The sequence below is a fragment of the Strongylocentrotus purpuratus genome, unplaced genomic scaffold (genome assembly GCF_000002235.5).
Source record: "Strongylocentrotus purpuratus isolate Spur 01 unplaced genomic scaffold, Spur_5.0 spur5_scaffold_6, whole genome shotgun sequence".
NCBI classification, from domain to species: Eukaryota; Metazoa; Echinodermata; class Echinoidea; order Camarodonta; family Strongylocentrotidae; genus Strongylocentrotus; species Strongylocentrotus purpuratus.
Window position 1 is genome coordinate 15,998,507 of NW_022145612.1, and position 18,001 is coordinate 16,016,507.

The 18,001-nt window shown below is 36.9% G+C and overlaps 1 protein-coding gene across 1 annotated transcript; it reads left to right on the forward strand.

Annotated features, from left to right (window-relative positions):
* Positions 1 to 1,063: 1,063 nt before the first annotated feature.
* On the forward strand, positions 1,064 to 16,926 carry LOC115919495 (sushi, nidogen and EGF-like domain-containing protein 1). The gene is made up of 4 exons (XM_030973503.1): positions 1,064 to 1,459; positions 7,044 to 7,185; positions 14,620 to 14,808; positions 16,667 to 16,926. The coding sequence occupies exons 1-4, from the start codon at positions 1,430 to 1,432 to the stop codon at positions 16,795 to 16,797; spliced, it is 492 nt and encodes a 163-aa protein (XP_030829363.1). The 5' UTR covers positions 1,064 to 1,429; the 3' UTR covers positions 16,798 to 16,926.
* The last annotated feature ends 1,075 nt before the right edge of the window (positions 16,927 to 18,001 follow it).

An 18,001-nucleotide genomic window follows, 5' to 3' on the forward strand; every position in this document is an offset into this window, starting at 1 on the left:
TTTTTTATACCCCTTTTCTCCTTTTCCTTTCTAGTTTGTTTTAAAGCAATTCGATACCGATAAGGTGCACATCCCATGCTCCCATTTAGTTACGTCACTGGCTCTGAGTATAGTCTTCTAGAACTGTTGATATGCGATGTCTCTGTTTTTTTCATAAATGATACAGATATGCTGATAACTGCTGATAACATTATAGTACACCCTCAATTGGCAATCTGTTGAACATAGAATTAAATATCAAACTTCTATCAGTCTTTTAGTCTATAAGATTTGGAATGATTTTGCACCAAAATACCTGAAACCATTGTCTGTTTTGCGACCCATTGTTTATAATACTCGCCATACCACCCAAAACCGTCTACAAATACCATACCCTAAACAGAATACAAAAAAACGTTACTTTTCATTCACCGGAAATTCTTTATTTAATAAGTTGCCAATGTTCGTCCAAAATTGCAAGTCACTAAACAATTTTAAGAAACAATGTAAACAGTTCTCTATCATGCTTTAATAACAAACAAAAACACACGAGAATCTGGCCTACTGGGGGGGGGGGGGGGAGGGGTCTCGCCGTGCATCCCACGTGCGCCTCATGTATATAATAGTTTATTTAATTGTACAAATGTATTTATATATGGAGTTATATTGATGTTTCAATTTATGTTTTGTTTTTATGTTTTATGTTATTGTTTGTAACTTTGTATCATGTGGAGGGCTCCGTTGGAAAGCACTACCCTCCACTGTTTTACCAATTGTAATAAATAAAACATGAATAAATAAATAAAATAAATAATACACATAGAATTGTGATTTATTGGTCCAAAGACTCTGAACGCGTAATCAAACATTTGAGGCGTTGTTCTTATTATTTCATCAGGAAATAAACAATAATTCATGCATGATTGCGCTTTTGACAATGAAAACGCCACTGATCTTTGCACATAGGCGTTTCATTTAGTGTCAACGAACCAATGCATCAGGACTGTTGATTTTGTGTACATGATAAAAGACCCGTTCACGGGCTCTATATAGTCACATTCGCGAACTTTATGCTGCCGTGATCATGGGGCATAAAATATTTTGTTGGACATATTATTTTCACGATGTATGTACATACTTCTGAGAAGTATGTGTCTACGTGTTATCATGAACATGATCAAATCGTGTAGTGTCTCCTGTTTGACTCCTGTAGTTCTGTGTTTGTCAACATTTTCCAGCGCCTTTGAACATTTTTCCTCACATGCACTGACATGTTGGAAGAAATAATTGGTGACAAAAAAACTTCTGCGAGGATTGAGGAAAGAAGGGTGTATATCTACACTGGACATTAACAGCACAAACAATGAGCCAATCCTAGTTTTCTCACGCACTGGATAAAGAAGACTACATTTATTATCATTCTCACACTGTTGCTCTACCAATCCGGATCATGGATATTAGCTGTTCTTCTAAAAGCATCGTTAGTATAATATTCGTATCATTTTCCTTCTCGTCTGAAGCATTTCTTTTTCCAAAAAGGTCAAATTCCCTCCAAGCTCATTGTCTACCTGTATAAAGTAGGCCTATCCCATGCTGTATTCCACACAAATTCATTCCATGTCTGATGGATATGTCCATCATGCAGGTCCTCAAGATAAAGGCTCATCATTGAATACATCAATCCGGTTAGGAGATTATGGTATATTAAAGGCTATTAACTCTCATAAGAGATATTCCAGTCTAGATCCTTGGTGATGACATCCTTGGGACAAGATGTTGTCACCTACGATTGTCCCTCTTCCACCAGGTGTATAGGATATGGGTATTAGCCTAGTTATGCTGGTGTAATAAAAGGTTCAGGCCCTCGGGAAGAACAGTGTTAATTTTGATTATTGAATAATCTAGTAGTTTATTTATTGTCATTGTTGCTTCAACAGTTCCAGATTGCAGAATGCAGGCACGCAACTCTTTATCTGTGCCTATATCAATTCCAATTTCATCGGCATTATTTTACTGCTAAGACTGTGTACGAAAAACCTACATATTATCTTTGAAATACATATTATGTCAAGTCGAATCGATAGAAATGGTGATTAAAATCACAGGTTTTCGATCATATCCTTTTCAATGAATGAAATTTTGTCGTGGCGACCCAACTGTTCGATATTCACAAGGTCTATAAACAGTATATGGTTACACATGTTGGGAAAATAATACCATGCATAGAAATCAGCTGTACCGGACGTTGGCAACCAGATTTTCAATATGATTTGTTTTTTTATGTAGTTTTTTTATGAAGTTTTTTTCTCGAAATTATTAAACAAAGTTTCGAATATTAACAACATGTTAATTCCATTTCATAGGTTTTTACACAGTTCTACTCCTAAATTAATTGAGAAACTAAAAATAAAATACAAATGGAAACAAGAAACAAATATATAGCTGTAAAAACTATTAGAAGTTTGAAATCTAATCTGACATCTTCACCTTATATTGTCTGTCATATTGAAGAATATTTAAAAACAAGTATTTCCAAGCTACATTATTATATCTTTTTGTTGGAAGGGGGAGTGTCCTCTTTTGTTGTTGTTTGTTCTTTTTAAAAATTCCTTGTACATGAACATTATATTTCATTATTGTGCTACATCTGTTTTGTTTGCTTTTTAAAACAAATAAAACATATTAATGAATAAAATGTTTCTAATAATAACATTAACACGTGTTAGAATACCCTAGACTAATCTATGCTTTATGAATGATCATTTACAGAAAAACACAGTGCTTTGGATAATGATCTATAACCAATACTTTGTATAGTAGGTCTGAATTCATTGTATGTGAAATTGGGGATATTGTGCATTTCAAAATAACCTACATGCCTTACCTTCCAACCGGGTCTTTTGTTGCTTTGATAAAATGACAATACATATGTTTCAAAGTGCTTGACCTCATCTCTCTGTTTAACAAATACAGGATAAAGGTACAATAGAAGCAAGAATAGTCCAGTTACCACGTTAGACCAAAGGAGTTTTCCCGAAATTTTGCTACGGACTCACACATTATTTCCGTAACCTAGTTATTTTATAGTCAAATACTTAGCTCTTTGTCCAATGTCCAAGAGAAGTTTGATGCCCCCCTGTTATCAATATCCTAATGTGTATTGGTTTCTGAATTTGGGCAATGTAATATTTGAAAACAGTACTTCTTTGCCTTTTTGAAAAGTGTTTCGCATATAACCAAAAATATTCTGTTCAGTTATGATCACAAAGTATTCATCACAAAAAAATAAATGTATTCAAACTGTTTGAAATTTGCTATGAACCTTGGTATTTGCAGAGTAAAACTTTTACAAACATTCTCATACGAGCAAATACACTTGTAGCTCGTTAACACCAATGTCCAAAAATCGTGAGTTGATTGAAGTATGGAAATCTTACACTGGAAGGAACTCGTACAACAAGAGTATCCTATGTATGCATTTATTTTGCCTTACAAGTTACGACCCCGTGGTCTAACTTCCATCCTAATATCGGATGTTGGAGAAATGGCGATGCTTTGACCATCGTGTAAAAGGGCCAATACATCGAGTGGTCTGCATACAGTACTGGATCATGCTCAGTACTGTTTCCATTGACTGATTATTGATGTGAAAGATTAACACAAAGATAAATATTAATTTTACAAAGGGTACAAAGGTATGAGGCAGGATAATCATTAGGCTTGTCTTTCTTTCTGGGTTATACGTCATGAATCTATGATTGACTTGCTCTTAAATAGGCATACGGTATAAGGTATAAGTAATCACATAAAGACTGTTCATGTTTGGCGGGTGTTTGGTTAGCAAAGGTAACAGCAGTTTTTCATCGAAAGAACATCTTTGATTCTCTATTGGGTGGGCACGCCCCATGGGTTTAGGGGGCTGTTAGAGGAGAGCAGCCCGTAAAAAGACATGTCTCCGAACTTCAAAGCACATCGGTAGCAATCGCAGACTTTTGGACAGAAAAGAAGAAATGAAACATCAGTCGCCTCTGCCATACTGTTAAGGACTACTACTGTGATTCAGTCAGAACATGGGATGTGTGGGCCGCTGTCAACTTCTAGAAGGGATAAGGAAAGAGAGACGAAAAGTACATTCAGTTACTGTAATTTGCCTGTTTCACCTCTTATGATAATTAATGATAAAGGAAACCTAACCCCAAAGAATAAATGTAGGTATTCTGAAAAATGAAATAAATTCCTGCCCTTTGATGTATAATATTTCTTACGAAAATGTACAAGAGATATATAAATGAAGATATTCCTGGCATGATGTGATGCCTTTCAGGATGACATGGGCGCAGCCATTTTCTTAAAAATGTGACGTACCAGTTGAAGTTGTATCATGCACCAAGCTTTAGTTGGAAAGAATTGTTAAATCAATAACGAAACCTTAACTTTTCAGTGAGGAAAAATCATAAGTGAGAAGATAGAAATTATATTTGCTGAAAAATAAATAACAGGGGAACAATTGTAACTAAATTCATTTATAAATAATACACTATGGCAGTTGACAAATCTATTTCATTTATGAGAAACCTTTACCCTAGAAGAGCACCAACTTATTTAAGCAATTTGCGTTCTGGCAAGTGTAGTACAAAGGATAATAGCAGGTGAATGAAATGCTTCATCATCACACACGTCCGGGAAGGAAGCATCCATAAATTTGAATACATTTACCTGCTAAACGACTTCGCATAGTACGTCACGTAATCAAGAAAATGGCGATGCCCATGTCGTGCTGAGAAACTGCACATTATTCTTACTTTATACCTCTCTCATACACGTTGGTGGGGAATCTTGTAGATTAATGGGAAATAATATAATAAATCTCTCAGAATAAGTAAAGTTATTTCTTGGGGTTTGGTTTCCTTTAAAAGAATGACAATAATTTTGATTCATATATATATATATATATATATATTTAGCGCTCAATACAATGCCTTTGTTGGCTTTGCAGTATTAGGCCTGGCCTGATCATTCTGATCCATGAACACGCACAACGCACATCTTCAATCAATTTGAGTGTTTATATCTGCCATAACCATACTGACCACTCTGTAGGAATATACAAAAGTCACTTATGATAGCTTCTGCCATTCTGCTAGTCAAATTTACCTTGGCAATATCAATGGTTTGACAAAGGGGCGCCTTGAAAAGGCTCATTACTTTGCATATTTGCGTGATCTGAAATTCTTTTCAAAATGGTTATGTGGGATAAAGTACACACTCATCTACTTAACCCTAATAAGGCCGGGGGGGGGGGGGCATTATGGCCCCCCTCCTCCACGATTTTCCCGATTCTTTGGGAACGAATATGGATGGCGCCCCACCGGTCGCTGAATTTTTTCTTTCGAGTCTTGCGCATCTTTAAACAATTTTTTTTTGAAAATCGGACCTACAGTGTCAAGGTCACGTGACCTTTTGTCTTTCCATGTCAGCCCGAAAATCGCTCATTTTTGTGATTTGTGTACAAAACATATGGAAATGTCATTTTTTTTCTAAAAATAGATCAAACATTGGTTATTGGGTCTTGTTTAATGATTATGTGGTTGTTCAGGGGTCAAAATAGTTGAATTGTAGTAAGAAATGAAATAAAACAACAAAAACAAAAAAAATACGTAAGTTAAAAAAACAATGAAATACAAAAGAAATTATCAAAACAAGAGATAACATAAGGAATAAGCTGACTCTTCCAAAAAAAAATTGTCGTATTATTATTTTAAATGATCTAATGAATATATGTGGTGAAAAAGAATGCTTAACTATGAATAATATATGATTTATGGGTAAAAATGTGATTTTTTTTTTACCATAACCATTACCATAAATATCCAAATAAGTGAATTTTCAAAAAATTCAAATTATCATATTATTCTATACACTTCACTTGACATGCGTGCAAATTTTCGCGGATCTTAAGGGGGCCATAATGCCCCCCGGCCGTATTAAGACCTCAAATAGCCCGGCCTTTTTAGGGTTCAATGCTCAATATGATTTCGTCTTATTGTATTTTGTTCACTATCATGGTCACATATTTCTGTGTCTGAATTCAATAATAGTTATTTAGTAATTCGCCGGCTCAAACGGAAATAAATACTTTCCTATTTAACCTGCCGTGTGTTAGAACTATGTTAGTAGACATCTTCTCCTTATTATTATTTTTTGCACCGAACTTCAGTGACGAGCACTAGACGCGCGAACGAAACATGTTTGCATGACGTGTTGCATACCGGAGGACTTACCAGAGTCCAGGTAGGCATCAGGGGGAGTAATCCCTGTCAACACCTGTGTTCTAATCAAGAAAACTATGTTATTAATATGACATGCAATCGAATATATATGTACACACACTATATCCATCATAATATGATTCTACATCAATGGGTTTCATGTCACCTCATGCACCGCATCACCGGCGCGTCACGCTCCAAGTGAACAAACACATAATAAAATAATCATGAATAAAAAGAATTCATGTACAAAAGTAAATACGTGTCGAACATTGACACCGTAAAGTAAAGCAAGACAACATCAATACATTAACAACGTATTGAAAAATGTATAATTCACGTCCATCAACCTCAACTACATTGACAGAACTGAACTATAACCTCCTTTAAAAAGTATATATTTGGTTATTTTTTTAACGGCGTCTAGCTCGCTCATCGTCGAATAAGGTCAATGGCGTCTCACGTCACGTACTCAACGTGTAAAACTCCTGTGAACGCTCAGGCATGAGCGCCTCCTCATTTACATAAATTCCAACCAACTTTAGGTACCAATAGGAAATTGTATTTCCTTTACAACCAAATAAGTAAGGCCCGTAAACAAAAAATAACAATCATATACAATCATATACAATCATATGAGGAAGATAAGATTAAAAAAAAGAAGGTAATAACAGTGTCATTAGGCGTTGAAAGAGGGGAAGTGTAGTAGCATCTTATTCGCAGTAAAACCATAATGTTATTGTCACTGAATCACAATAACAAATTGAATGTAATCTTTGTCCTATTTATTCCCAGCTTTGGCAGTCAGCCATATGCGTTGCAGTGCTAACCATGCTGTATGTAGTTGCGCTATCCGATGAGGATGTGTGTACTGTGCCAGAGAGCAACTGTACATGTTCTTCTCCATTGACGTCACGACCCCCCAGACCTTCATTTGGTGAGTACAATACATGTTGCACACGAGGTGTCATTAAGCTGACGTAGGGCTGCGTAATGGATAATGGAGTGCTGCAGCCTTTGATGCGCCACGCGAAAGTGGTATCCTACAAAGAGTGGTTGCATAATAACAGGAGTAAACATTTTGTTTAAGTTCCTGCGTATGGGCTACTACCCTTATCAGCTTAATTCGATGCGGAATGTTTGACGCAATCAAAATAACGCCTCATGTACTATACGAGCACATCATTCAAAGCATCAGTTTTACCAAGATAACAATACGACGTTACGCCAACGTGGGGCCAATGTAAGTTGTAACGTTGGTCCAACGGCGCCAACATGATGTTGGGCCGACGGCTTTCTTGTCGGCGCGCCAACGTTGGCCCGACAGTGACAAAATGACATTAAGCCAACATCGGGCCAACGTTATGCCAACCCCTATCCGACCACATGTGCCGATGTCCTCCCGACATTGAACCAACGTTATGCCAACCTCTTTTCCACCGTATGCCGACGTCTTTCCGACATTGGAACAACGTCATCCCAACCCTTTTTTAACCATGTGCCGACGTACGACCAACGTTATGCCAACCTCTATTCCACCATGTTCCGACGTCGTTCCGACATTGGATAAACGTTATGCCAACCCTTATCCCACCATGTGCCGACGTCTCCTCGACATTGGCCCAGCGTTATACCAACCCCTTTTTAACCATGTGCCGACGTCTCCACGACGTAGGGCCAACGTTATTCCAACCCCTATCCCACCATGTGCCGACGTCGTGGGCTGTTACGTTGGTCCATTGTCGCCAATATGATGTTGGGCCAACGCCTTTCTTGCCGGTGGGCCAACGTTGGCTCGACAGCGACGAAATGACATTAAGCCAACATCGGGCCAACGTCCCCCGACGTATGACCAACGTCATGTCAACCCCTATCCCACCATGTGCCGACGTCTCTCTGACGTAGGACCAACGTAATGCCAACCCCTTTTACACTATATGCCGACGTCTCCCCGACGTTGTCCTAACATAATGCCAACCCTTTTCCCACTAAGTGCCGACCCCTCCTCCACCATGTGCCAATGCTAGACCAACGTTATGCCAACCTCTTCTCCACCATTTGCCGACGTAGAAGCAACGTTATGCCAACCCCTAGCCCATCATGTGCCGACGTTGTACCTCCCCTTTCCAGTTCATGCACACATCCTTCTGACATTACCAACACCAACTCAACAACATATTCACACCAACATCAGTCGTCCGTTCATAAGAACATCGTCAAGATCATACTACATCGGACATGTACAATCATTCAAACACATGCATCACAACGTGACAAGGAAAATCCAGGTAGTTTAAGATTGGATTAAATAAATAAACAGAGCAAAATCCACAAAATGAAATACTAACAAATCCATCAAAATTAGACTGAATTTGAGAAAAGTTCATTATAGAACTCGACTTACATCCCTCTGGAACATATGTATAATAACAATATTGCAGCAAGAGGGACATGTTATTTTAATTTCGTCATGTGTATGATCTGGTACATTTTAATCACTATCAAAACTTGATAACAACTTATTTGTCCAATTTTAAAGAAAAGTTCACCATCTTGCTTCTTAGAATTTGCTCTGAATACATCCCCCTCCCTCCAAAACAAAAGAACAAGGAAAATAAACTGATTTTGTGATAAAACATACTTTATTTTATGTGTAATAAACAAACTGTTGTAAATGTGAATACAATTATTGTACGTCTTTCTTTGGTATTTTCGTTTGAATTAAAAAAAGATGTAAACATAGTTTCAAGTTCAAGGTATCTCAATGTGTCACAATAAAGGCCTACTATCAATGAATGCTAGGACGATATGAGCTGTTATAAAATGAAGTGTCGCTTACATGTAACACAACATAACATACTGAAATTCATTGTACGAATATAATAAACAATCCTCACAACTTCCCGAGTAAAACAAAACAAACTTTCTGGCAGACGAACACGATTGCTTATGACAAGATTCCTCTACATATGTACAGCACAAAAATATAAAGAAATTAATAAAGTATCCATCATTTGCATACCAAGAACTAGGCAATTAATGTAAACAATTTTCCATAAAAAATAAAAAATAAAATTCAGAGAAATTGCCAACATTTTTGTTGCTTAGGCATTTCAGAGATGCTGATACATTTCGTCGCCATATCTATTATTAACACATCTACAAACTGTTTTTTTTTCCAGGAGGGATAGGTTACATTGCTTGAATGTGTGAAGTAAAGCAATCGCTAAATGTTTATATAACAAGAGAGGAAATTTGAAAGAGAAAATAAGAAAGAGCAGAGCTTGTAAAGGGAAAAACACAAGTTTCTTCTATTTAATAACAAAAGTTATTGTTTATGTTGTGTACAAAACATATGCCTGCAGAGCTGGCTAGCGAGCACCATAGCTTGCCTAATCGGAGATCGTTCTTGATATAACATCACTAATCCATTGGTCAATCATTCAGAGGAACTCTGAGAATTGTAAGGGGAGGGGTCCACCATTAGACGAGCAACTTGGAGAGGTTTTCAAAAATTTGTAAAAAATATAAGGAGACATTTTTTATGAAACAATTGTTATTATGTTGCTTTAAAAGGGTCTTGATACAAGACGTAAAAGTTTTAATTTCCTAAGGCAGTGGACCTTTAAAGAATGGGTTAGTCGGAATAAAAATCTTGTCTAGCTTGTGGTAGTACAACTTCGGCATCTGCGGCAAAAAAAAGAAGAAGAAAGAAACCAAACAAGATTTAAAAGCAGATCATGGAAACATCACCTTGAAATAGTACGGATATTAATCAAATAGTACGGCATTCAAGGGAAGTAGTCCTGAGTGGCACATCCTCCCTAGTTTTGATTAAATTTCATGGATAGAAGTACTCTGTCATGAAAATAACTTCGTTCAAACTTTAGAGCGAATGACCCAGTAGTATGGAAATTAGAAAGGAATGGATTTCTTTTATAGCATCAAACACTCTTCTTAACAAAGGAAATATACATTTTAAGTAAAATGACAGTGATATTCTTCGAATAGAAAGAACCAATTTATAGTATCTGCTTGCTCAGTGTTGAGATGCTTGATTGATAACAGTTTAAAGCCCCTCTTAAGTGTTGGATCCCAAAATTAGCCAAAGAATAGATGGCACAATCTCACTTAAATTGTATGATGTAAAAGAGGATGTCATTAACACCCGGACACTTCTGCAAATAGAATATTGCCCTAACAAATGTGTTTGAAGTAAAATATGGATGAAAGAATACAAAATTTGCGGTTTCTGCATACAACACAAAACCCTAAGTTAGTAAGTTTGTATTCTTTCTTATTTTAGGACAAATGTTTGAAGAAGAGTGGCATTCTCTTTCACATCATTATAAAATTGAAGTGAAATGTGAAGCTCCCAATACTTGAGAGAGCTCGAGAGGCTTCAAAGTAGACACAAAAGCACAAAGCTATATCATTAGTTGCTTATACAAGAAACAAATCAATTGACTGTGTTTTTTTTTTGTGGCACCCTGCATTCAGAATTGTTTCCCCCAAAATACTGCTATAAGCAGTATTTCATGATTTGTTGTTGTTGAATAGTTTTGTAAGTGATCACAATGCAGTTTCTCAATATAATCAGGAAAAAGATACTTGCATCCGTTAGCAGCTATGTCATACACAAACGTACATTAATCCAGTACATTTGTACTTTGTGTGCAGGGCACAACTACAACGAATACTACGAAGTGCATTAGCTATTCTGTCTACATGTATAACTAAATACAAAATGAATAAAATGCCAAATGACATACCCATATTTCTGAACGTTGAGGTCAATGGGGTCGATGTCGAAGGGGTCCTTGGTGCTGTTGATGCTGTTCCGGATGATCGAGGTAGGGGTAGCTGGATCTGGACGGGTAGAGGAATCTGGAATTTGTTGTGAAGTTGACGATATGAAATGCAGGATTTAATATTTAAATTTCAGAATTGTAGGGATTATAGGAGAAAAAAGTATTGGGATTTGGAAGAGCTTTATAGATTTGAATGTATTAATAAATAAAGAACGTCAGAATTTAAAAATAAATAATATTTACCTTAAGTTCAAATTATAGCAATTTAATATACATGTGCATAAATAATAAAAAATGATTTGAAAATGAGAATAAAAATGCAGCAATAATCAAATTTGTGAATGAAAATTTTGAATGAAAATTATGGGATCGATAAGTGTTACTCCCACCCCCAATAGCTTTTCCTATTTACTATTCGATCAAATTGAGGTTCTTGGCCAATTGCGACTTTAAATGATTGCAAATGCCAAAATGAGGGTAATTCCCACCAGCTACCTCTTTCACATCACACTCACAATCCACTAAATGTGTTGATACAAAGTTCTTGCATATTTTGGCAGACTTGGCACACTCTCTAGTAAGATTTCAGGAGGCTAGAAACATGTACTAGCGGGATATCTGAATTCACAGCCCAATCTCGTAATTGATTCCTTTTCGAACTGAATCATCATCAGCATTATCTATATTGAGCTACTACAGAGTATAGTAGACCTACTTCTAAATCTGAAAGTATCAGAGACTATAATATCATTGAGATATGCATAAAAAAATGATGCGTCTTCCCATTCAGCTCTATATATCAAGATCAGTATTTGATTCAATTGGTCTTTCAAACAATGCATCAGCACCTTCAACACTTGAAACACCAACAGATTCACAATCATTTGATTCATGGTCGATATTGCATATTGGGATGAACATCATCACTGTCACGGACGCTGTAACATGGTGCATCAATACATCACCTAGGTCTAACCAGGGCATGTGAGTTAAAAGTCTCACCTCCCTGGTCTAACTCTAAGTCAGGAACATATTAACATTTATCACGGCAAACATTCAATGCATCTGATGCCGACACTTCGGCCCCCATCATAGCCATCATAGCCATCACTCACACTTCAATTGCACGCAGCGGGTGTGCATGCTAAGCGTACGCCGAGCGGTACACTCGTACTCACTTTCACTTTCATTCGGACAGGGAATTATCAATGATTACTTTAACAATTACTCATGCTATTTCCCTCGCTTTGTGACGGGGAGTTCTCACACTATACAATTTATCAGTTTCACGCGACATGCTCACAAATATAACGTTGAAAGAGAAAGAAAATTATTCATTTACCATGCAGTGTTGGTACTCCCCGGCAACTGATCCAGATAAATGGACAGGATATGGCTGACGGACGTTGCAATTGCATGAGCACATGGGCATATGCGCACGCATGCAATTTTTTTTGGGCCCAACGTCATATAGCCTACCAATATATTCATGCACTATTTATCAGTAAAGATGGAGACAATGGACCAACGTTAAGCCAAGGTTGGCCCAACGTCGCGTATAGCCAACATATCCACCATTTCTCAGTAAAATTTGAAACAATGGACCAACATTGAGCCAACGTTAATAGCCCAACGTCGAATAGCCAACCAACAGCCAAAATTTATCAGTAATAATTGAGACGATGGACCAACGTTCAGCCAACATTGGCCCAACGTCGAATAGCAAACCAATAGCCACCATTTATCAGTGAAAATGGCGACAATGGACCAACATTGAACCAACATTGGCCCAACGTCGAATAGCCATCCAAAAGCCAACATTTAAAATTTAGTATTGAGACGATGGACCAACGTTCAGCCAACGTTAGCCCAACGTCGAATAGCCAACCCAAAGCCACTATTTAAAAGATAAAATGAGACGATGGACCAACATGAAGCCAACATTGGCCTAACGTCGAATAGCCAACCAAACGCCAACAGTTATCAGTAATAATTGAGACAATGGACCAACGTTCAGCCAACATTGGCCCAACGTCGAATAGCCAAACGATAGCCACCATTTATCAGTGAAAACGGAAATGGACCAACGTTGAGCCAACTTTAGCCCAACGTCGAATAGCCAGCCAATAGCCACCATTTATCAGTGAAAATGGTGACAATGGACCAACGTTCAGCCATCATTGGCCTAACGTCGAATAGCCAACTAATAACCACCATTTATCAGTAAAAATGGCGACAATGGACCAACGTTCAGCCAAAATTGGCCCAACGTCAAATAGCCAACCAAAAGCCAACATTTATCAATGAAAATGGCGACAATGAGCCAACGTTAGCCCAACGTCGAATAGCCAACCAAAAGCCAACATTCATCAGTAATAAATGAGACAATAGACCAATGTTCAACCAACATTGGCCCAACGTCGAATAGCCAACCAATAGCCAACATTTATCAGTGAAAACGGAAATGGACCAACGTTGAGCCAACTTTAGCCCAACGTCGAATAGCCAACCAGTAGCCACCATTTATCAGTGAAAATAGTGACAATGGACCAACGTTCAGCCAACATTGGCCCAACGTCGAATAGCCAAATAATAGCCACCATTTATCAGTAAAAATGGCGACAATGGACCAACGTTCAGCCAACATTGGCCCAACGTCAAATAGCCAACCAAAAGCCAACATTTATCAGTGAAAATGGGGACAATGGACCAACGTTCAGCCAACATTGGCCCAACGTCGAATAGCCAACCAATAGCCACCATTTATCAGTGAAAATGGCGACAATGAACCAACGTTCAGCTAACATTGGCCCAACGTCGAATAGCCAACCAATAGCCACCATTTATCAGTAAAAAATGGCGACGATGGCCCAACAATTAGCCAACGTTGGCTTGCCGACTTCGACTCTGCCGACCGTGACCGACGTTGGCCCAACGCCGTATTGTTATCTGGGTAGCTCCATTCGATCACCAATGTATAATAGATGCCTAAAGGTATAAACTTGGGAAGATTTCCACCTTTCCAAGGTGATATTAAAATCGGGTCTTCACAAGTTTACAGTCGATAGTAAGTATCAACGTTTTTATTGCAATAATAAATAACGTGATAGAGATATATGGGATATCCAGTATACCTCTGATTTCCCCCTCGTTTTTGAATTCAGCTTGTTCCGACTGATTGCGCAACTTTGTGTAAATATTCAACGAAATGATTGTTAACACGATTGATATGTTAGAATTAAATTAAAGCCGTCTTTAATAAAATGTTAATGAATGGACGACTCCCATAGTCGTATTGTTATATACACATAGACTAGGGGTGATACCACCCTCTCTCGACGCTCTTCCTTACATCTTTGGGTGTTACCTAAAGCTATTGTTGGAATACACACGCTTTTCCCTTATGTAATCAGCTGAAATGCTAAATTAAAATTAAAATGATATTTTGTCTTTTAAAAGTATTCTATGTGATCGAGAACAAAAATAGTTGAAAGCCAATAGTTGTAATACAGTGTCTATATTTACCGCTCTGATTATTTCCATCTCGTTTCCATATGAAGCTGATTGCTCTGTCGGGGAACTACCTGGGAACCTCACATCGCTGATTAATGACACCTGCGAGACCAATGCTAATGTACCATGTAATACAGTGTGCATGTTTAAGTGTGACGCAGGATACACCATCACTCACAATAAATCCATCATCTGTAAAATAGGAATGTTTACACCTGACATTCCATCGTGCAATGGTAAGATTTTTCATGAATATCCCCTAACTTTTCTCAGAAAGTTCAAATTCTTTTTCCTATGCTTCAAGGGAGGGCCTCAAGGGAGCGCTGCCACCAAGCATCTAGACCAAGAACTAGATAGTTTATTCCTCAGCACTACATCCTGACTTATGGATCCTACTGAGTATCGTCGTAGAAGTAGAAGTATATCTATAGTGGCGTAGCTATAGACCAATGAGAAGCACGTACCCTCTTCCCATCAACTGGTGATGACAAATGAAAGAAAGAAAGAAGAGAAGAGGGGAGAGACACACAAACTCTGAGACAGAGAGAGAGAAAGAAAATGGACAGAGAGAGGGAAGAGGAGGAAAAGGGGGAGAAGGGTAGAGGGAAAGGGATGGGGGAGGGGGGAGGGGAGATTAAGGGACCATGCGTTATGAGAAGAAGGTTTTACGACCCCCTCTCACACCCTGCTTTTACTGTTTCTCCCCCGAAGGTCTCCAATGCACCAGTGAGACAATTATACCTGAACCCATCCTAACACCACTGTTTACACCTAAATATATGCCCTCCCCCCCAAAATAATGTATACATACGTCTTGGCTAGTCTACTATCATATTTTGTCCACAAATTAGGCCAATTGCACTTTCTGATCTCTACTTTTGTGACCTCCTACTTTTATCAAAACCGGATGAATGTGCTTCTAACCCGTGTGATAACAATGGTACATGTGTAGATCTCTTAAATTTTTGTTTTTAGTGTTTTAGTAGTAGTTTGATTATGCTCTTCATTTATCAATTGCTGTTTTCATCATGTTCTGTAGTATTTGTAGGGCAAAGAAAATTTTGGTCCAAAATTATTTAAAAACAGTCAAAATTGTACACCTTTTAGTGTTGCAATGGACCTTTAGATGTAACTGACAGGGTACTAATGTGTTTGCTGCCATCTATTGGCCTTGTACGTTCAGTGCATTTGAGTACATGCTAAGAAAGCTGCCTCCATGGAGGCACTCTAGTGCAACTGAACTCGCGACTGCAGGCCAAGTTATCCCATTTTGGATAAAATTTATTGTAGGAAACTGTGTTTGTAGTACCTTCATAATATGCTAATTATATCTGAATCATAATTTTTTGACAAAAAATGCTGTAACTTGAAAAATATTAATCAGAATTATTTCAAAATTGGCAAAAACATAAGTTTTTATGCAACAAACAATCCTATCATGGTTTTTGCAACATACTAACGTCACAAGCAAAATAATTTTCAAAAATCATTCGAGTTTCTGTTTTTTCTTTGAAATATTATAATTTTATGTAAATGATGAAAATTATACAAATGGTGTCATAGGATTGTTGTGCATATAAATGTACTATCAAAATCACAAAAAAGTGCCTTGATATCGTTATTACAATTACAGTACTAGTACAAAGAACCAGCACTACAATATTTTTTTGAATATTCATGTCCTTGAGTAATTTGCATATCAAATGAGATAAATAACTTTCTCAGAATGTTTTAGATTCTCCATTGCCTCAACTCTCCAGAAATATATGGTTCATAGTAGTTTACTATTAATATCACGTAATGATCTATTACGAATACTGTATCAATTTGCATTTCACTGTATTTTACCAGACTGGTCCCCTCAAACATAAAGGTACTAAAGCAAAGCAATACTATTTCGTAGTACCGTACCAGAAATGTTCGCGATACAATTAACAAATAGCAAATCATTAAAATATATGTGAATACAACATACTGAATTGTTAAAGAATGAGATCAAGACAATAAAAATACATGCACTGTTCATACAGTCGAATTAATGCAACTTGCACTTTGTGTTTAAAATACATTTCTATTTCTTCTTACTTTTATCAGAGACGGATGAATGTGCTTCTAACCCGTGTGTTAACAACGGTACATGTGAAGATCTCTTAAATGACTATAATTGTATCTGTCTACCTGGATATGAAGGCAAGAACTGCCAGAAAGGTAAGTCGTTTTCGTAATTCTTTACGTTGTGTATGGTTATTAAGGGGGCCAGTCTAGTTTAAAAAAGAAAAAAAAATCTCAATTTTTGTTTTTAGTGTTTAAGTACTAGTTTGATTATGCTCTTCATTTTTCAATTGCTGTTTTCATGATATTCTGTAGTATTCGATTGTATTTTAGGGCAAAGAAAATTTCAGGAAAGTCAATAATCAGACCGGAAGTGAATAATTTTGGTCCAAAATTATTCAAAAAAAAACAGTCAAAATTGTACACTTTTTAGTGTTGCAATGGACCTCTGGATGTAACTGACAGGGTACTAATGTGTTTGCTGCCATCTATTGGCCTTGTACGTTCAGTGCATTTGAGTACATGCTAAGAAAGCTGCCTCCATGGAGGCATTCTAGTGCAACTGAACTCGCGACTGCAGGCCAAGTTATCCCATTTTGGATACAATTTATTGTAGGAAACTGTGTTTGAAGTACCTTTATAATATGCTAATTATCTCTGAATTATAAATTTTTGACAAAAAATGCTGTAACTTGAAAAAAATTCATCAGAATTATTTCAAAATTGGCAGAATCATAAGTTTTCATACAACAAACAATCCTATCATGGTTTTTGCACATACATACGTCACAAGCAAAATTATTTCCAAAAATCATTCGAGTTTCTGTTTTTTCTTTGAAATATTATAATTTTATGTAAATGATGAAAATTATACAAACGGTGTCATAGGATCGTTGTGCATACAAATGTACTATCAAAATCACAAAAAGTGCCTTGATATCGTTATTACAATTACAGTAGTAGTACAAAGGACAAGCACTACATATTTTTTTAATAGTCATGTCCTTGAGCAATTTGTATATAATTTGCATATTTAATGAGAAAAATAACTTTCTCAAAACAAATTATTGTCTCAGCTTTCCAGAAATATATGGTTCATAGTAGTTTGCTATATCAAGTAATGATTTATTAAGAATTCTTTATCAACTTGCATTTCACTGTATTTTACCAGCCTGGTCCCCTCAAACATAAAGGTACTAAAGCAAAGCAATACTCTTTCTTTTGTAGGACCGTACCAGAAATGTTCGCGATACAATTAACAAGTAGCAAATCATTCAAATATACGTAAAATAAAACACACTGAATTGTTAAAGAACGAGATCAAGAAAATGGAAATGCAAGCACTGTTCATATACAGTCAAGATAATGCAACTTGCA

What these genes read in the sequence shown, in the direction of transcription:
- LOC115919495 (XM_030973503.1), top strand. Translation starts at nt 1,430, where the DNA reads ATGGATATTAGCTGTTCTTCTAAAAGCATC. An exon ending in GCTGTTCTTCTAAAAGCATC is followed by an intron (nt 1,460 to 7,043) that starts GTTAGTATAATA and finishes ATTTATTCCCAG; the next exon opens with CTTTGGCAGTCAGCCATATG. An exon ending in ACCCCCCAGACCTTCATTTG is followed by an intron (nt 7,186 to 14,619) that starts GTGAGTACAATA and finishes TTCCATATGAAG; the next exon opens with CTGATTGCTCTGTCGGGGAA.